Below are 22,502 nucleotides of genomic sequence, written 5' to 3'. Positions count from 1 at the left end.
TATACAAAATTTGTACAAATATTCGTTTTAAAAGTTTAACCAGAAAATATATACATCTGTTGTAGAAAATAAGGTGAATGTATTAGGATTTTACCCAGCTTTGCATGATTTCCTGCAAAATGATTTGTTACGAAAAAAAAAGAATTTTTCATTTTTTTCTCCCCATGAGCTTATGATTCCTCTAGTTTGCAGATTTGCCCTGTAGTACATTAAAGTTATTTTTTACTGCAATTGTTGAAGTCTTTGGCATTTGGTTTCCAACATATTATTGTGATCTGTATTTCAGTAGCGTCACGGACACTACACATTTGAATACTTAAAGGGGCAACTTCTTTATCAGTTTTAACAGACAATATTAAACACAAATTCTCTATATCAGAAGTCTAATTAAAGTCATGAAGAGTATAATATAATACTCTCTTGCCACTTATAGTGATATTTGTAGGTGACTGGAGTATTTTAAGTATTTGGTCAGCATCTATTGTGTATAAGGGGGAAAGAGGTTGCACATCTGACTGTTTATGGTGGTACTGCAGTAGTGTGGGCTCCATTATGGATCTTTGTCAATAGTGACGTACATAAGGGGAGTATTTATGTCCGGTAATGTTATTTTTCTGTTTTATCCCCTTGTTTGCATTATAAGGTTGTATTATTTGTGTTTGATAAAATTTCAGTCGTGTGTTGTTTGTTTAGGGAAAGCTATGGCGAGACATAGAGCTGAGATATTACCATTTACATGTTTTAATTGGCGGCCATCTTGGCGGCCATCTTGAATACATTAAAATTCCCAAGGGTACGAGGGTGACATCATGCAGATCCTGATTCAGTAGGCTTTGAAGATACAGATACCACCAAGAACCGTTGTGGAGCCGAATTTTTGGGTTCGACCAAAAATCAGGGTTTCGGCACCAGACTTTACTCTCAGATATCAAACTGGTTTGAGCTGGTTTCAACTGGTTTGTCCTACTCTTTGATACTCGTAGATAACATAACCTTCAGAAGGCTGGGTAGCCGAGCCGGTTTCAACCGGTTTCAACTGGTTCCAACTGGGCTAATGTAGTTTTATATTACTATGTTACAGGATATTTACAATTTAACACTAATAGTCCCATCTGCCTAAGAATATTCCTTCTACCAGATTAGCGTAGAGGGAAAAAATCGGCCATTTTATACAATTTTTTATGACAAGAAACCCCCAGTCAAATGAGACCGACACATATCGTGACCATAGATGGCCTGAAGGATATATATATATATATATATATATATATATATATATATATATATATATATATATATATATATATATATATATATATATATATAGGAAACGTGGTGGCAATGTTATTATTACGTTTATGGATGCTTCTAAAGCATTCGATCGAGTTAATTACGGACACTGTTTAAAAAGCTGATCTCTAGAAATGTACCAATTCTTTTCGTAAGGTTTCTCCTTATCTGGTACAGAACTCAGAATATTTTTATTCATTTGGCCATTGCCTATCTGACAATTTTACAGTAGTCAATGTTGTTAAGCAGGGCGGAGTTTTATCTCCGTAGCTTTTCAATGTCTATGTTGATCATCTGAGTACCAGACTAGTTAATTCCAAAGTGGGATGCAACATAGGTGGTGTTTTCGCAAATCACTTAATGTAGGCTGATGATATGTGTTTGATCAGCCCTTCTTTCAAGGGAACTCAAAAACTGGTTGACATATGTAGCCACCATGGCGACCTGCATGACATTACTTTTAATACGAAGAAAACACAATGCATGTGTGTCATTTCAAAACGCACTCAGATTGTATACACTGCATCTGTTTATCTTATTCGTATGAAAATTACATTTGTAGCATAGAAAATGCATCTTGGTATTTGTTGACGGATCAGTTTAGTGAATGAAGATATTGAGCGTCAAAAGAGAGCATTATATATATCTGCAAATATGCTCTTTAGGAAATTTTCTTTATTTTCTGTGACTGCTTTATTTTCTGTGACTTGACTTGCTTAAACTGCGGAGAAAGTCGATCTTTCGGTGTTAGTGAATGAATTTATATATGGATAGTTTATCAACACCAGTTGTATTTTGTATCACAGTATCTGTCTTGCCTTTGTGTAATTTATATGGACGAATGTAGTCCGAAATAAACAAGTACAGTACATAATACAGTCAACTGCCTTGGCTTCCCAAGCAGCAATGATCAGGTACCACGACACCTCACGTTATTCGGAGTCTGATGCTATGTATGATGTCTTTAGGTGTTGTATTGAATTTTTTCAAAAAGCAGAGGATATCTTGACATAGCTTATGAAACTGTCTGATGATTTTATGTTATTCTCCCCATTGAGACAGCATCCTGTTGTACAGGCTGGCAACTTTCAGAAGAAAGTCTTCTTTTAGAAGTATTGCACGAGTAATGCGGAGATATTCTGATAATAAAGTGCCATAAAAGATGTATGAAGGGATGTTACTTTCGGGATCTGGCATTCTCACTATGAAAAACTTGCAATTGTCGCGCTTGTCAAAGAGTTTATAGACAAATGTTCTATCCACTATGGATATGTCCAATTCAAGAAATGTAGCATGATGAGCATAATATGCCCACATTTCAACTCGAGCTCTGCAGGATAAATTTGCTCATACGATCTAACAAACTCTCCACCATCATTAGGAAACATATGTCCAGTGAACAGTGTGCATCCATGAAATTGCCGAGCACGAGCTTATCGGTATGAATGAGTTTGACATGAATGTATACTCATCTCTATGTAAGTATATACTTGCCCAGAATGGCGCTGGGCAGTACCCATTATATATATATATATATATATATATATATATATATATATATATATATATATATATATATATATATATATATGGTTGGAAATTTATGATACAAATATCGAACCTGAGACAAAAATGAACACTTGGTCTTTTACATTGATTTTTGTTCTACAGTATGTTACTTGCTATGGGTATATGTTGCCCGGTTCAGAGTACATTGCTTTCTAAAAGTCACACAAGTCACAATTTAAGATGTACTTTTGCACACTTTTGAATTCATACTAAATATGTCAATAATAAATGCTAGAAAGCAATTCATTTTTGGGAATCAATCATATCTCTTATAGAAAACATTTGACTTCTGATAAAATATCAGAGATTTGAGCCAAACACATTGCATAGTGTGTAATATATTAAGCTAATACAAGTTTTTAAGAAACAAGTACGTGTCTGTCATTGTTTTTGCTTCAGGCTGCTGTATAATCATGCATCTATAGAAATACTTTTAAGAATGCCTCATAAGAAGAGAAAAAAGTAATTTGACAGTTGGCAGTTGAAAATGATATTTAAGCTCGAAACGAGAAACAAGAACATAAACTACTGAAAACTTGGCAAGGTACCAACCTTTTGGTTAATGAAAGTCCAGGACAAGATATAATAGATAGGTCAGAGTTTTGAGAGAGAAGTAAAGATTTAATATCGGAAAATGGGAAGTAGACAGAAAGCGTAAAAATGAAGACAGTGCTGAGATCAGGGTGAAAAGACTGAATGTAGACGTACGAAAGGAACTTGTTGACAAGGCCAGGAAGCAACTAGATAACCCATTCCAGCATGAAGGTGCGGCAAAGGCTTTTTCTTTATTATAGGATAATATCATCTTAAATGCCTAAGTTAGAGAGAGTTCCAGGAACATGAGACCAAAGTGGTCTAACATGGACAATATTATCGATATTATCTGATAAAACAGTGTTTTTTTAGAATTTTTCAGCCATCCACTTCTAATTAGACTCTGACTAAAAGTTAGACGATATTATCGATTTTATCCGATAATATCCGATAAAACTTCATGTCGGGCAACTGGCACATCCCAGTCGTCTAATATCTGACTCAAACTTAGATGTTAGACGATATTATCGATTTTATCCGATATTATCCTATAAAACTGAATGTCGGGCAACCACCACTCCCCCACTCGTCTAATATTAGACTCTAACTTAAATGTTAGTGTCTAACATTAGACGAGTGAGGTATGGCTGATGCCTGACATGCTGTTTTATTGGACATTATCGGATAAAATCGATAATATCGTCTAACTTCAAGTTAGAGTTTAATATTAGAAGGATATGTAAATGGACGATTCCCGACACTCTGCTTTAAGGGTTATTGCAATTTTTAAAATTGAAGACATAGAAGTGAACGTAGTCAAGCAACTACTGAGATCAAGCTTACACTATTTCCCTCACATCCACATATTAAACAAATTCAGCAACAAAACATAGAAGACCTTGTTTTATGCTGAACAAAAACATTTTAATACTTACATTAATGCAAAACTTGTCTATATTATCCGATAAAACTGCATGTCGGGCATCTGCCTCTTCCCCATCCTTCTAATATTAGATTCTAACTTAGATGTTAGACGATATTATCGATTTCATCGGATATTATCCAATAAAACAGCATGTCGGGCATCTGCCACTTCCCCAATCGTCTAAATATTAGACTGTAACTTTGATGTTAGACGATATTATCGATTTTTATCCCATATTATCCGATAAAACAACATGTTGGGCATCAGCATCTTCCCCATCGTTCTAATATTAGACTCTAACTTAGATGTTACCTAACAATGAGTGACACCGATAGCAACCCAAATCTCTCAACACAAGACGTGAGCTTCATTAGTCTCTCTGAGAACGATCAGAGCCTTCCATCAGCTCAACCTATACGCAGTGGTAAACCAGATCCGAGTCATCAAGACAAAGAACAACTATCTGGCACAGAGACAGACAACAGCTTCGCTCTCTCCGACTTAGATCTGCACATACCCCCAAGCCAGCTACAACGCAGCAGGACTCCAGATCTGACATTCAAGGTAAAAAAAACACGCAAAGTCTAAAAGAAAGGAAGACCACAATATCATAGAAAGAATTAACAAGACGAAACACGAACTGACGGCACTATATGAGACGGAGGAAAAGATATGCAAACAGCAGGCCACACTCAAACGCTTCCTCAGAACATCCACAATACCTCGCAGCCTCCAAGTCCGTCTGAAAGCGTTTATCGCGGGAACCAAGCCAAACAACGATTTTATCCAAAAGTGGCGACAATTAGAACGACACAGTGGTAAGCAATTCGTCATTCTTCTCCACAACTACCTTCCAGTGCATCTGGATAAACAAAAACTCAGAACAAAAGCCTTCATCAGAAGTCTTCGTCTGGAAGCTGCGGTCATTCGCGCACCAAGACTGAGAGAGAAAGCACTTCAACGTCTTAGTTCGACTATCAAATCGGCTAGGAAGAAGGCGAAATACAATATAAACAGCAAGCTGTCTCACGAACACCAACAAGTGACGGCTCTTGCCTAACACAACTAAATCACAAACGGCCTTTTTCAAGGATAACACATATGAAAAGAGAACAACGTTACAAATAATGAAAAACCCAGAACACATACGACACAAATCCAAACACAATAGAAATTACAAGAAACAGAACAAAGCTAAAACAAATACAGAAACAAGAATCATAGAATGACAAAAAATAACAAAACGTCTCAATAGAACAAAATTGAGCACTGTAACAAACGACAATGTTAGATTTATTAAAACCTATCGACATACAAACTCACTAACATTGAAATCAGCGTACTTAGCAAAGGCTTAAAATTTATTCCAACACCAAACCGTCCTAACAAAATCCACCTGTTAAATGACATTAAAAAAATACATTCGGAAAATGAGACTCCGATATATCATGAGACACAGACCGTACAACACCCATTCAAAATGAACTCAAAATGGATCACGAATACAACCGAGAACTCAAAATTAGAAAATTATTTGGAAGCGACAAGATTGGCTATTGTTAACACACCTATTCGAAACATAAAAAACAACATGACACGTGCAGAACAAATAGCGCTGAAAAACTATCGAAAACAAGAAGATAACCATCAAACCGTTTGATAAAGGAAGGAGGACAGCAGTTTTAAACACTGATTACATAAGAGAATGCCAACGTCAACTTAGCGATCAACGATACTACACAAAATTGGCAACATGTGACACAAAAAATACAATAGAAGACATACACAATCTCACAACAGATATGTATAATGAAAACACATTGACCATCACACATATTAATATTGAATCCCGTCAATAGAAAAATGAGAACATCACTTTGGTACCTTCTAGCGAAAATACAGAAAATACCGCCACCAGGAGCTATGTTCGTAGGACGGCCAATCATAAGTGGATGCTCCAGTCCAACATTTCACATATCAGAATTCATTGACCATTTTCTCAAACAAATCGTCAAGAAACAACCAACATACATCAAAGACACAACAGACTTTATACGGAAAATTGAGACAATCAAAGTTCCGGCCAAAGCGACACTAGTAACACTGGATGTAATTTCCATGTACACGAATACACCTCATGATGAGGCAATTGAATCAGTCGGCAGAGCATTAAATCAGGAAAGATCATCAAACAATTACATAATCAAGCAACCACCAACGAAATACATGATAGCTCTGCTAGAAATAATCTTAAAAAACAACACATTTGAATTCAATGATGAATTCTACCGGCAAATATGGGGATGCTCGATGAGGTCCCGTCTTCTCCAGAAATAGCAGATATTACATTTCAGGAGACAGAAATTAGAGTAATACAGAAACACAAACTGCAAATACCGACCTGGCTGAAGTTCAGGACGATGTTTTTCTGATTTCATCGGAACACAACACGAACTCAATGAATTCATACCAAACATCAAAAAATGCATCCTACTTTCAAATTTTCGTTTGAAAGCTCCTCACAAGAAATCACATATTTAGACCTAACTATCTACAAAGGTCGTCGATACAACAAAGAGAAAATTCTCGACATCAAGCAACACACACAGCCAACAGATACTTTTCAGTTCTTACAAAGAAACTCATGCCAACCGGCAGCAATATTCAAAGGCCTGCTCAAAGGCGAACATAACGATACATTATATGCAACAAGAACGCCGATTTTACACAGAAAATCATACAATTTAGTGAAAAATTACAAGACCAATAATACAAAAAAATGAAATCGAACGAATCATCAGAGAAACAGATCATGAAAGCAAAAAAGACAACTTAAACAAAAAGAAACAAATAACACCACCGACAATACAGTAGTCTTTATAGCAACATGTAGCCCGTACATCGAAACGACAAAAATCAAGCAAGCCCTGACAGGAAACTGGAGTGAACTTAAAAAAAACAAAACACTAAAAACCTGTTCCAAAACCAACCAATAATCGCATACAGAAGGAACAGAAATATAAGCGACACACTTATAAGCGCCAGCCCAAACTCAGGTTCACATGAACCTATACAAACACAAAAAGATCAAACAGTAGACATTATAGCTTCCCTACTTGAAAACAAACGTAAATGGATCAACATATTACCAAATAAAAACAATCAACCATTCAACACGTCTCAACAATCAAAAATAAATTTTAAGTGACTGATGAAGAAAACTCTGTTTTCAAAACGTAGCACCAAAGGATTGCAGTGTCACAGTAGTCTCTCCACTCCAGTGCGGATTAACACAAGACACGTAAATTACGGGTACGTCTCGCCATGACTAAGCAACATTTTACATAAAACAGCCAAACATGATATACTTTTATATTATACACAATATCACGCACAAAACGCAAACAACCTAAATATGAACGATGTGTGGAGTTGCTTTCCCTTTACCACCTATTAAATCACAGACAAACAGAAAAAATGCTCACATGCCGGCTCGCCACTGTAACGCTGGGAACACACGGAGGCTGTACGCAACCACGGTTAACATTGTTGGCGAACTTCAGTACGCCGGGATTGACATTGGGGTAGGCCTTTGCAGTGCCCATCAGGCCCATACCGCCCCTTCAGGTGAGGGGAGCCTAATCCACAACCCTCGTAAAAGCATTTTCTCGTGATTTTATGTTTTTTTACTACTTGCACAGAAAATTGTAATCGATAAAAAAGCCCAAATGACACAGATCTGAAAGTGGCTACACACATCAACAACTTAATTGTGTTAGTTTATAGTGTTTTGTTTGTGTTGAATGTTTGTCTGGTATTGTTTTCTGTGCCATTTTTTATATTGATCGATCGATGTTTGTTTGATTGTTTGTTTTATGTAGTGTTTTGGCAATTGTGTAAGGAGTGTGCCACGGTGAGACGAAGCCTGATCGGTTATGTCTGAGACAAAGTGATCCTTTGGCACTTTCGTTTCGTAACCCTGAGCTGTTCCTTAATCTGTTGCTTGAGTTTGTAAAGTTTTTGGTTTGTGTTCGGCTGCTTATATTTCTAACAGTATTGTTAGAATGATTTTGTCTAAATTTGTTTTTGCTTTTGTTGAAGACGCTGTCATCACGTCCTTCGTGTCTGTTTGTTTGTGAAGTCTTGCCTTCACTTATGTATGTTTTATGTTGTTGTTTCTTCTCATTGATCGAGTTTTGTAATCTTAGAGTTCGTGGTTTTGATCAAGATATGTTGACCATCTGTTGCCAGACTGCTCTAGGACATGCTAGATTGCTGTGTTCATCTAACGTAGTTTTTAGAAAGTTTAAAATGTATTGAAGACGCTGGATGATTTTTTTCATTGTGCGCAAGGGCGCCCTGAAATGCCAAGATTTGCCATTCTTTCTATTATTATGCTATTCTTCATGACATGGCAAAAACAGTGCAGGGAAATGATGCAAACCGGCACAAAAGTTTAAGTCGAAATGAAGGCAAACAGCATCTGCCAGGAGCAGCTAACGCTAAGTTTGTACCCAAGATTTGTATCAGTTACTTTTGACAATACTCCTGACACACATCACGCCTATTTAAGGGATACAAAAGATGGAAAATGTGACACACAAACACCACACACAAACACACACACACACACATTTATATATATATATATATATATATATATATATATATATATATATATATATATATAATATATATATATATATATATATATATATATATATATATAATATATATATATATTTCGAACGATTGTGACGTCATCGAAGATGAGGGTTGCCCAAACATAGCGGCAGTATCCCGAGCCAGTAGGCGAGGAGGGATACAGCTACGTTGGGAGAAACACGTGTCTTCGATTACGTCAGATGAGTGAGAAACACTGGGAAATTATATATTTATCACATACACAGACCAACTTTTGTATTCGAATAAAATTTACTTTCCCATGCGATGTAATTTGAACCTTTATTATGTCAGCATGGCGGATGAAGAGTACTATGGCTCCAGCTGATTCCATTCACATTCAGACGCACGTTTCTCTCATGTAGTCTCTCGATGTCGGGTTTTCCGCGCAATACTTGAATGGATATAGCCGTTATCATCGAGGACAAGGGAAAAGAGGATGATATAGTATCTTTAGATGCATTATTTTGTTTGAAGGTAAAGTAATAATGTAAAAAATGCATCGAATTTACTTATTGTCTTGCTGTTCATAGCAGCGCTTATACGTTGACAATGTTTATACTGTACGACCGAACACACTGTGCAATGATGCAGTTGTCATTTTACTGCTATCAAAAAATCCTGTCAGTTCCTGACTGTGATCATAAAATATAAATAAAACCACCATTGAACTATCACATCGTTCTTGTTGGTCATTTATGTAACCATACTGCACCCTGGAAATTATATTGCTCGAAACTGGTGATGACTGGAAGAGTACGATGCGTATGAAAGATCGTACGTTCGCATATATTCTCAGCGCCTTGGACGCTGTTTGAAATGAGACGAAAAGTGTATCATCGTTCGTCGTAATTATGAATTAAACTAAAATCATAAACAATCACATTAAACAAAGCGCAACAAAAAACTTTTAACATTTGCCATATAACTTTCTTTCGATCTCGATTTTACTCGTTTCTTACGGAGTGGACAGAAATTACAGGGGGGGCGGTGTATTTGGGGGTGGGTCACCTTTTTTGCGCAAGCATTTTTGAAGGGTCATAAAATTTTGAGCAAGCCTATGGGGGAGGGTCACCTTTTTTCATGCATCAAAGCTGACATTGCATGTGCACGTATTGAAGAATAAGAATACTGAAAAAAGAAAAAATACCTCCTGGCACTTTCATTTTCTGCCATTTCAATTTTCGGCATGCCCTTCGGTTGCAAGTTTAAGGGTAAAATAAACAATGTATTGATGATCCAAGCAGCCACATTGATTTAATTGTCATGATTTCTACTTATCCAACCCTTTATTGTGCATAACTGTCCCCTATAATGACTATTTCAATAACAATTGGGCGATCACTTATTTGATATCATTCTCCATTTAAAACACAATTGGTATGGGTCGGTGTCAAACGTTCATGAAGCCGTATGTACCGGTACCTTTTTCATTTTTTGAGGACATTGACAGAATACAAACTATTCAGAATAGTGTATAATGTCATTAATAACAACTGGAAGCTTCAGGTCGAACAACTTTTGAATATCAATTTAGGGCAAGATAACCTATGAGTTATTTGTAGATTCCACATAGCGTACAATGATAGTGAATCAACATTTCAGTGAAATTCCAAATCAAATTTCTTGCACAACCATGGACTTGAAACCACTCTAGTCTAATCATGAACATTAATACTAATAATTAGGTGTACATAAATGTACAGAATACCTAGTTTGTATTGGGAAAATTATTCATAGGTTCATCATAGACTGCTATGTATAGTGAATCGGCATTTCCGTGATATGCCAAAATCAAATTTCTGGCACAACCATCATAACCATCATAAACTGCCATGTCCAATGAATCAACATTTCTGTGAAATTCCAAAATGACATTTCTTGCACTCACATTGACTTGTAACCCCTCTAGTCTAATTAAGAATATAAATATCAATAATCAAGCATAAATAAATACACAGATTTGCCAAGTTTTGTATTTCAAAAAGTTATTTACAGTTTCGTCATAGACTACAATGTATAATAGATCAACATTTTATGCGAAATTCCAAAAACAAAGTTCTTGTACACAGATGCACGTGTTACCCCCTCGTCTAATTAAGTACAATTATGTCAATTATTCAGGGTCCATATATGCACAAATAGTGCATATTTTTAATTGTAAAAAAATTACAGTTTTGTCATAGACTCCTATGTATAGTGGATTAAAATTTTAAGCGAAATTCCAAAATGAAATATCTTATTTGCATGTGCACTTGTAAACAACCCATGCTAATCAAGTATATTTATATCAGTTATTAAACATGTATAGATGAACAGATATTGCTAGTTTTATATTGGAAAATACATGTTCATAATTTTCTTATAGTCGACTACCATGTATAGTGAATCAACATTATCGATGAAATCAAAAAATTACATTTTTGTACACGCATGCACGGATGACGCGCTGACCATTAACGTTTATTTACGGCAAGGGCGAGAGGAAAGCCATAAATAAACAGGTGAGGCTTGCCGAGCCCGTTTAATTTGGCTTTCCTCTAGCCCGCGCCCACAAATAAATATTAATGGTCAGCGCGGAGTCTGTTATTTCAATTATATTATCAACGATGTATTTCGAAATCTGGTCAACGTAGGTTTCATTTCCGAGGATCTAAAGTATGGAATGCTTTACCTACAGATATTAGACAGAATACTACTGTTTATACTTTCAAACGTAACTTGAAAGACTACATAAGAAGGAATGTTTCCCTGTAGTTCCGTCTCTTGTACGCATGTCTGTGATATGTAGTTTTTTTTTCCCCGAAAGAGCCCCGATGAAAATTACTGTAAAGTAATTCGGCCGCTCAATAAAAGTGTATAAATAAATAAATAAATAAATAAAACCCCGAAAAACCGTCAAAATTTACGAAAATTTCCCGTGCGAACGACAAGCGGGCCCAGAACCTGTCAGTGAGTAGTGCGCGCTGCAAAAATTTTGCAAATCCAGAGATTTGGTCCACAAATGCTCCATTTTATTTTGTGGTTGATTATGATCTTTGTTCAAATCACAATTTTCGTTCGCTCGGGGATCAGAAATCGACAGTCTGCACCCCAATCTGCGCTAGCGCATTTCAATCTGCGCTATTGATCTGCGCTCCCATTCTGCGCTATCAATCTGCGCTCCCATTCTGCGCTCTCGATCCATGAATGTTTTGATTTTAGTCATTACGGTGGCATTTGTGACACTGCCGCGATATAGCTGCCCGCTTGATAACAAGACATGGCATGATTTAGTGTTGAAATAGATTTGTATTTTTGTACACCATACCGACACTTGTACACCATACCGAGTGTCAGGAAGACTGGTTATTGAGTAATGTACGATCGAATGCAATTCCGAATCAAGCGCGACATACAGTTATAGTCTCATGGATCCTAGGGCTATGAAGAAGACATTCGATGAATTTTCTTTCTCATATAAAAACGTTGAGAAATGATCAAGTACATGTAGTAAAAGAGAGTGGCAGGGCTTGCTACCAGCCACTGCAGCAACCTTGCGACATTGATTGAAGAAGTTTGTAGGATGGCCTACGGAAGCGCAAGTGGATACAAACTTTTGGTTTGGGTTACCGTCACTATTTAAACCTTTTTTTAAGAGTTCTCTGTCGATATTGAGCATTTCTGTACATGTTCAGAGAAACGTTTGAGCCCGACAGTTCGCTAGTTCGCAATGTCCGTGATGATGATTGACAAGTCTACGTCCATTGACGTCAAGCTAGCTGAATACACGCGTGTGCGGCCGGTGACCTGTCGATGACGTTATACAATGGCTATCTGTCTATGTACTGATCAGGAAGGTAGGTTGGGAGTAAACTTGCCAAAGTAATTCACAGTAATTGTGCACAAATTCGCGAAAATCGTAAAGGGAAATGTAAATCATGTCTTTGTGTTTCACATAACGCAATACAATCAATGGCCTGTCACTATAAATATTGTTTCTCTGACCGAGTGCTGACGTTGTGAGTTTGACTCCGATTGAGGATTCAATGAATTTCTCAAATTAAGATGACATCACTGATCTGAGAGATGTGATGTCGAAGAAACTGATACTATGACGGTGAAGATTAGGTAAGTTGATGCCGTAAGACATCGCAGAAGACAAGTAAAAACAATGATACATTTTCTCGAGATGTTTTCGATTTTCAAGATTTGCACTTGATAACAGGAAGGCGATTTACATGTAGTCCTATCATGCAAGAAGTGAATGCCTGTGAACTTGGAACGCTCTGATTTCTACCAGTCATTTCAACTTCAGTGGTTGGTTTGAACTGTAAATAATTTTTTCAATTGTCCACAAGGACGATCCACGACTAAAACTGCATAACTTTTGTGGCACTTTCAATGCTGCTCCCTTGTTTTCATGTATGATCGTAGATGGCATTGATCAACAAATTATGACATCCGTTCTAGCTTTATGTTTATATCATGCGAGGAGGTCAGAAACGACAATGTACTCCCTTGTCACCGCATCAACCTGTCCCGATATAATCAAGGCAAGGTGGTGTCACGTCTGCAAAGATAATAAATTACGTACTATAATTCCATAGACACACGCTCTCTCATAAATGTATGTACTCCTCTTTCGATTGTTTAAACCATGTTAATATGGAACGATTGAACTAACAAGCACAAAAATTGCGATTGAAGTTCCGCTCTTGTAAACAATGGTCAGTCCGTAAATCTTTCTCTAGTCACAATCCCTCATGAGCATGTCCCTGTAATTTCTCAATAACTTCACAAGCTGAGCATCTCTATCAGCTCATTTTCAACCCAACTATCACTATTACAGTAGCTAAACCAATAAAATATTTAATTTGAGTGGTGAAAACTAAATAGATTCATTCGAGATTACTGCAAACTTTTCCACAGATGTGAAGACGAAATATCCAACTCTAGCCAAAACATGACTCTGCGTTTTGGGCGGTTGCACTCGACGTCTTTTTACCAATATTAGCTACAACTTATAGCAAGGAAAACGGTTGCGCGACAGGGAACGTTCAATTCGAAAATAGAGAGCAACTTGAAGGCAAACTTGATCGAAACATGGAGGTTTAAAAAGACCTCCTTTGACTAAGTTATGATTGGAAAAATATCGCTGAAGTTTAGCGAAGCCCCTTCAGACAGGTTCCTGCCTGAAATATTACATATAAATGGACAATATGTGGTACTCGCGGTAGAGAAAGTCATGACCACTGTACTGTCAACAGTGCGCACGACGTAACGAGTCAATCATACAAGGACGCCGTGTAATTTGTCTTCGCTACCGCTAATAGAGTGCCCAGTAAAATGTTTTACACCCTTGGTGTTTAGCTTTTAATTTTCAAATTGAGCCCGTTTGCGAAGTGAAACGTACATACAAGAAAACAGCTGGTAGTCTTTGTCAAGGATTTTATAAAAGAGAGATTCGTACATTCGTACATCTGATCCCCCTTTTCAACAATACTAGCAATGGAGCAAGAGAGTCGGTTACTACATGTATTAGAAACCCGATGGGAAAATCAGGCAACAGCCCAGACGTCGCATGGTCCCGGTTACCATGGAAACCGGCGGTTCTATTCAGAACAGAACGTACAGCAGGCGATGTTTCACCATCTCCACAAAATGGAATCATTTACATAATGCTTATCTTTGACCCCAAAACCTCGAATAGCTAAATTGTACCGACCACGAAACTAGTTCAGTCACGTGAATATGTATATTTCGATACATATATGAATCCTTTCACAACGGAACGCATCAAAAGTAAAGGTCGCGGTTCTGGTTCAAGGACGTTCACGAGAAGACTACGTCGACTAACGTCTATCCCAAAATTTTTTGACGTTCTTTATTTGGCTACGAACGCTTGTTGCTCTGAAGATCAGTAACCTAAAACTGATAGAGATAGTCCCGAATTTAGTTCTTTAGCTTGCTGGGTCTGTAAAAGCATCTGGTCATCATTGCACATCGCATCGACATGATTTTCTAAGAATTTTTACACTTTGTATCACGGTCCCTCTGTCATAACTTTTGACACTGTCCCTCCACAAACTGTGGAAAGACGATGCTTCGTAATACCATGGAGCTAAAAACAGAAGAGGTATCCCTCATGGTAATTTAGAACTGTCGTATCTCGTCATGTTTCCTGGTCAAACAAAGCCGCATATGCAGCAGTATATGCTTTAATCCATCGAAACCTGGAATCATATCTTACAAGACACGACGTCATGATCAATGGTATAGACAGTAGACACTAGGATACAGCGACATTGCACTTTTATGTGATATCGGATATTTTCAGGAAATTAGGATTGTTAAGTCAGATATGAGGAGAGGGAAATCTCCAATATATCGGATATTTACCCGTGATTGGACAAGTCTTTAGTATTGTCTAGTATTGTAAATAAAATCAGACTGACGACGTCGGGCTGGCATGAAATCTCCGGTAACACGTACATTGGATATACTTACCTGCGTTTTGACAAATCTCGTATCACCCAGGTAAAGCATATGACAAATGTGACTTTTCGTACAGTGCTTGTATTAGAGTTAGAGTTAGACTGACAACGCCGGGTTGAGCCAGATCTATTCATGGGTGAAATCTCTGATATTGATCGGATAGAATTACCAGCGATTTGACAAGTGTAGTCTCGGTATTAGAGTCCCAACATCGCCGATTCAGTGACCACAGTTTAGTCCCGCAGTGTTCTATCTTTCTGAACACAGTTCATGCGTACGTCCGTGCTAAGATATTTTGAAAACAGACACGACAGTCAAGTTCGGTCTTCGCGTGTCTCAGCAAGATGTTATGCCGATTCGGCAAACTCGGAAACTGTTCAGCCCGATCTTTTTTGAATGAGGTAAAGCAGATCTTAGTGAGAGAAATAAGTTAGCCAGTGAAACCACTTGCATTCACCCATGCACTTTTATTTGAGGACATTAGGTTGACCTACTGTGCGGACACATAAGCTTATAACGCAACAAACCATCTACACTGCAAATTCTTCTGGCTTGAAATATAACCACTTGGTTTGTAGGTGGCTTGCGGGTGAACCAGTTGAAATATTTCGGTTTGCCCGAAATCAACGAAGGTTTTTAAGGTTTGAAGTCACGCCACCACACAGAGTATAGATGGCGTGTATTCATACCAATACATTGGTGGCTTATTATCAAGCCCGTCATGGTATAAATTTAAGCCGAATGGCTTCTTTTTAAGCCAGTGACAATATAAATTTGAGCCACTGGCATCGTTGGTTTGTTTATATACCGACAAATTCATTGGCTCATCTTTAAGCCAACCACAAGTGGCAACTTTGTGGGCATGGTTTGAGTATAAACCATTCAAGTTTATGAAATTAATCGGCCTGTTTTCAAGCCATTGTCATCATCAGTCACTGGTTAATTTCTAAACCAGAATTTTACATCACGTCACGACTTGACAGGCCTTTCGCACGATAGTGAGGACCATGCGCATTCAGTGCAACAGATTGATTAGCTTTAATTTTGGGCGATACGATTTTGTGAAGTTTTCAATTGAACAAAAGACATGGACTTGCTTCAAGTCTGTGGGCACATAGGCCCTAAATATCAAAACAAAAAGAAGGAATTAGCCTAATTGACAATAAAAAGCGTTGATCTCAAATGACGTCATTTTTCTTTCATTAACATGCAAAAATAAATGTAGGGCCTATACGTCGGATTGTCAACATTTTCCAAGACAACGACGAAAGTAAAAACCAAAACTAATTCATGGCTCAGACTAATGCTACCACAACCGTGAGTCACGCATGCAACAACAAACTTTGGCCGAATGCGCGCGTGTAGCAAACCTGAAATCGCGATCAATGCTATTCTCTGTAGGCCCGGATTGTAGGCATATCCGTAATTTTTGCCAGGCCACAGCCTTGATCCTGGGACAAGTCTGACGCATTTTATTATTAAGGACATGTTTAAATGGATGTTCTATGCCCCTGAATGTGCCAAAAGTATACACAAGCCATAGCAAACGCAACTGATATTCAGACGGGTTTCAAATTACCAAAACAACCTAACCTTTGACCGTCATTTCACCCTTTGTAACATTACACTTTAAAATAGTTCAATTTTACAAAATGATTCACCAAGCCAATGTTTAAACTTCGTTATAGACATTATATATCCGTGACATATGTAAGAATCATAGTACTTGTTGATTAAACGTACTCTTAAAGAGACCGCTGGCTAGTGGAATCCCCATCCCTTCACTTTAGGCAGTTGCGTATTAATTCCTGTGTGGCACAGATACTGCACTGCGTGCCAAAAATTCCGAATTCCACTGGCCTTCGCATCGTAGCCGAGGCGTTATTGACGATCGTATCAGCGCTTACGATTCCGTACTCCGGCACAAGTCGACAGTAATGGCTTCCGTCACCGATGAAGAATTACTTCGCAAGCAAGAACTGGTTATGTACCTCAACGATAGCTATTCACGGGTCATGATCAGATGCAAGTTGCAACCGACGTCTTGGAATGAACATCCACAAATCAAACGTAAGTTTGTTTTTGCATATTCCGTGGAAGATTTGCAAAGTTATTGATTTAAACCGGGCTTGTTTTTTCCTCTAAGCATATCGATTAGCTTGAACCATTTTTAGTAACATACATGCGTTTGAATATTGTCGGAAAAAGTGAAAATTTCCTTGTCACAACTATTCGCCATTGTCTTCGACATACCGCCACCCATGGACGGGTGCACCAGCGAAAATATTGATAGCACTGCTTGCTACTCATTGACATTATCAATGATCATTGCCAAGGATGTAACAAATTAGCCTTCAATTTCACTGTATCAGGCTGAACTGATGTGTGCTTGTCCCTTTCGTATGTTTATCGTGTTTGTATGGCTTTTCACGACCGCGAATGAATGTGTTTCCCCGAAATCGTCCGTGCTGGGTGAATAATCAAATGTGTTTTCTTAGCTCCACTGTGTCAGCGGGTCGGCGACGAGGAGCTTTTCTAAGAGTAGCCCTGAGTACAGGTATGTGTGTTCCCGGCGTTATACGGCCTCCACCACTAGCTAGCCCTGCAACGGTCTATGCATAACTGGGGTTGTTGCAGCGAGATTCAAAATGGCGATCCCCGTGGGTAAACAACTTGTCGAGTACGTTATGTTTCAGAAAACGAGCGGTTTTGGATGTTAGGAGAGTTAATCGCATCTTTCCGTGGGTCAGTAAGGAGGTTAAGGTAGGCAGGAAAGGATTTTGCCCCGATAGAGCAGAATTTCGGCCAAAAAGACAGCGTTTTCGTTGCAGTCCTCATCCGGACTGCAGAGACCCCAGTTACATGTATGTCCATAGACCGTTGCAGGGCTGTGACGGATAAGTTATAACGCTGGGAACACACAGACCTGTACGCAGGGCTATTCTGAGAGGTGGATCATGGATGCGTCGTCCGGTGTACGTCGTCCGTAGTCCGCTGTGCATTTAATAACCCCTTGCCATTGTCCATCCTGAACGGAAAGATGGCAATCATTTAAATTTTGTCATCCATCAGTTCACAGGAAAATTGCATTTAATAACCCTTTGTCATTATTGTATAGGACGGAGACACCAACAAATAGCTGCAACAAGAGCTATTGCCACAGTAAAGAGATGCCCATTTTACCAGAAAAAGTGAGTAAAACTGCACATTTGTTTCACGCTACCTTTCTGTATGATTTTCAGGCAAACTGACTTGCCACAGCTTATTTGCAGGTATCCTCATGCCATTCTTTCAATAACAAACATACTGTTTCATGGATGATATTTCTTGTTTATGTTGATAATATAACCTCAAACTGGCAACTTAGATGATTTAATACAGACACATACCTCACAAATCCTTTGGCCAAAAAGATGTAATGGTTGATTCTGTTATTCAAGGCAAATTTATGTTTCCACAGCATGATTTGAACTTGGGTCCTTTAACATTGCTTACACAAATTTTGTGAGCCATCTTGTCACTCAAGACGGGTAATGTTAAACTGATTCATTTTCAGCAAATAACTTCCTGTACAAATGTGACTATTGACTTCCACTTACTGGTAATAGCTAATTATTTGTTTCTTTTTCAACAGATTGTCCAGGACATAACATACTTGATACAGAAAATGCCTTCAGCTCAACAAATTAACAATGGATTCTCTGAGTACAATGTGTAAGCAGAATGAAGACTCTGCCCTCAGATATGGAATTCAAAGAGCGGATTATAAAAGGTGATCAAGTATCGTTATGTGCATTGATAATAATTACATCAGGCATGAATGTTCCTCATCTTTCCACATATTACACTAATACTTTGGGTTTTGTTTAAATTTCAGCTGTTATTACATATCTGTGACATATTATCTTTGTCGTGGTCACACAACAGACAGACATGTTTAAACATTTTATTGTTATAATCAATCATATGAGGGGAGCCACTTGCTTGCACCTGGTTTATGATATTGAATCTTAGTCTGGTGTATCAAAACATAATTAGCCATTTCCCTTATTTTTAAACAGGCATCAAACATTTTTGGTTCTCAAGAGTGTCTTTGGTGGAAAAACTGCAGTTGGAAAAATGGTAACAGTTGTGACGTAAGTATTTCTTGTTGAAAAAATTGTAACTGTGATTCAGTACAAACTAGTCAAGGCACATAATGTGCCTTGACTAGTTTGCTCTGACATTTGCTGTAAGTTTTAGCAATTTTCAATCTTCATTGTTGTGTGTACAAACTGCAGTTTTGATAGCTATATAACAGTCTCTTGAATACCAGTGTTCTGCTTGACAATGTACTGTGTACATGCTTAACAACCATTGTTATTGTTGACAAATGAATTCTATTCCAGACTGAAATTAGATTTTTAACAATAACCATGCTGTACACATATGAACTGGGTTGATAATGTATGTTAGACATTCATTATGCCTTAAGAAGTAGAACAAGAAACTGCAGTATATACACACAACAAAACTACTTGGAAATTGCCAAAGGCTACAGCTGATGGAATTTCATCATGCTGGATTTATAATTTCTGTCAGATTCAGTAGAACGATGTCCGTGTAACCCTACACTGGAAATCTCTCACAGCCCTGTTACATTCTGAGGGCTGGTTCAGGGATGTGCACATACCTGTACCAGCTCTGAGAAGCTACAGAGACTACCAGCTATTAAAATAATATCCTCAGTATAGTATAGTCAGAAAAATAAGTAGCACAGCTGCATTTCACATCCATGTACCTAGTGTGTCAACAGTCCTGTACAATAGTTTTGCAAATAGTACATGCAACATGGGTTTGAAAAAATGAGCTTGAAAATTTTCTTCCAAATCAACCTTGTGGAAGCAATGTGTACAGTTCTGTAATAGGCAAATTGCAACATAACTTGTACATGAATGTCTGCATAGGCACAATTGCACTGTGTGTTTACAATAAGGCTGGTACAGGGAGGTAAGCTTTTATGTGACAAGGGTAAAAAGGGGCTGAAAATTTCACAGCTGGTATTTGGATGTGCTCATCACTGTGCCTCAAATGCTGAACACAGGTCCTGGTACAGGGAGGTGATCAGCACTTCTGGTACATGCATATAGTGCTAGGCATGTCACATACCTACAGCACACATTCATATATCAGGGATGTGTATAAAATTACCCCTGCTACAGTGTTGTCAGGTACATGGGTGGTACACAGAGTGTCAAAGCTGTGCTAGGATGTTGTACAAGGACATGGCCATGCCAAATATGCATTTGTCAATTTATTTCAAGATAAAAGGCTGATATGACCATCAACCACACCCTCATTCACATGAATCATATGTTTACTTGGTAGATTATGGCTTAGTTCTGTTGTTGTGATCTCCATTAGCCACAACTTGGGGGCTTTCTGCCAGCATTTTGTTCTGCTTATCAACTGCAGTTTCCCATTCAAGTCATTGAAACATGATGAAATCCTCAATGTTTAGCTACTCAGTACAGTATGTACATGTAGCATTGTTATTGTTGAAATTTCATTTAGGGGTGGACAAGAATTCATTTGTCAATTATAAAAATGATAAAAATACAGGCTGTGTTTACAAACATAATACTTGGCATTTTAGTATGCTGAGGAAAGTAGGCCAAGAAATTGTAGATGATAAACAGTAGTGAAATACTGAAGAAGTAGCCAAAAGTTACAGTTAATGGAGCCTCATTTACTTATTTCAAACTATATACATGTGAAGTATATCATCAATGATTGCTGTTGCATAGCCAGAGTGATAAAATGCTTTCTCAAAGTCTTTCCAACTTCTTTGCAAGTCTCAAAAGCACATTGCACTGTGACTCTAATATATCTTGCCTTGTAATATATTCATTTTGATATTCTGGATTTGAAATTCATTATCATGATATTCAAACCATAGTTTTACACATTTTTGCCGGTGCAGTGATGCAGCAAGGCCTATGACATTGACAATAACTTGTAAGAGCTATCTTTTTCATGCTAAGAGACTTTACCCTGAGTAGTCATGTCAGATTATTGGTGCACCAAGAAAGACTTGATAATAGTGTACCTGCAGTCAAATATGTGTTTAAGAACATGACTGTAATTTAGAATGCTGCCAATGAACATTCCAATATACTTGTACAAATTCCCTAAACATACCAGTAGATAGGCCTTGCCCTGATTGTACTAGTAGCTTGGCACTGAGTGTTTTACCAGGATCTAATCTTGTGCCTCAAATTTTAAATGTTTACATCTTTATATTCCAGGATACTGGAAAACTCCGAGGAAGAGATGCAAAGCAGCAGCCCTGTTTAGGTATGCTCGTCTATGAAGGAGCAAGCAGTTTGTGTTGTTTCTTGAAGGTGTAATATTCTGCAGCATGGAAAGAGACAATGTTATGCTGGGTTTGCTTAGTTATCTAGGGTTTCAAAGTTTAATTACATCAGATGTCTGAAAGGAACTTGTCAATTTGTAGAGTACTTCAGGCTTGACAAAGCTGGGATGTGAACTAAATGTGCTGACAATTATGAGTGGTCTGTAATGCGCAGGGGATTTCCCGGTGAAACAGCTAGCAATTTTGCATCAGATGCATGAGGTAAACTTTATAACATCAAATTATGTTATCAGTATGATCTTACAAGTAGCATTCATAAGAATGTCATTTTCAGGGAGTATACCCTTGTAAGTATTAGATTTAATTATGTTGCAACAATTAATGTTTCATTTCTTGTAAATTGCAATAAATGTTTATCTGAAATTAATTTTGATGATTGTTGTTGTTGTTTTTTAATGTAGCTTGCATGCAGGATTTCTAACTATTTCAGGTGTTGTTTGTGTTTCAGATATTTTACAGTCCTGTTTTGTGTAGCTCCATCACATAGAGGACCCAATAGGCCATTCCATGGTATGATAATCCTCCCCTGTGTCTGCAAAATTTGAAGAAATCCAATTTGAATTTGAAGGATGGTCAGAAATAATTATCCCTCCCCACCCTACCCTCCCC

General features: G+C 37.8%; 2 protein-coding genes across 3 annotated transcripts in view; one reads left to right on the top strand and one right to left on the bottom strand.

Moving 5' to 3' along the window:
* Window positions 1-22,502, bottom strand: part of LOC139137292 (uncharacterized) — a 52,403-nt gene that overhangs the window by 7,539 nt on the left and 22,362 nt on the right. The gene's annotated exons all lie outside the window — the stretch shown is intronic.
* LOC139136981 (uncharacterized) lies at window positions 17,298-22,011 on the top strand. 2 transcript variants are annotated; one of them, XM_070704864.1, is made up of 4 exons: window positions 17,298-17,548; window positions 18,597-18,669; window positions 19,540-19,600; window positions 21,766-22,011. In XM_070704864.1, the coding sequence occupies exons 1-4, from the start codon at window positions 17,416-17,418 to the stop codon at window positions 21,865-21,867; spliced, it is 369 nt and encodes a 122-aa protein (XP_070560965.1). In that variant the 5' UTR covers window positions 17,298-17,415; the 3' UTR covers window positions 21,868-22,011. The 2 variants fall into 2 exon arrangements, with proteins under 2 accessions (XP_070560965.1, XP_070560971.1); XM_070704870.1 differs by having other exon boundaries at window positions 19,540-19,614; window positions 21,766-21,954.

This window comes from Ptychodera flava, chromosome 1 (genome assembly GCF_041260155.1).
Source record: "Ptychodera flava strain L36383 chromosome 1, AS_Pfla_20210202, whole genome shotgun sequence".
Lineage (NCBI taxonomy): Eukaryota > Metazoa > Hemichordata > Enteropneusta > Ptychoderidae > Ptychodera > Ptychodera flava.
Note: the sequence above shows the minus strand (reverse complement) of the source record. Positions and strands in the feature narration are given on the sequence as shown.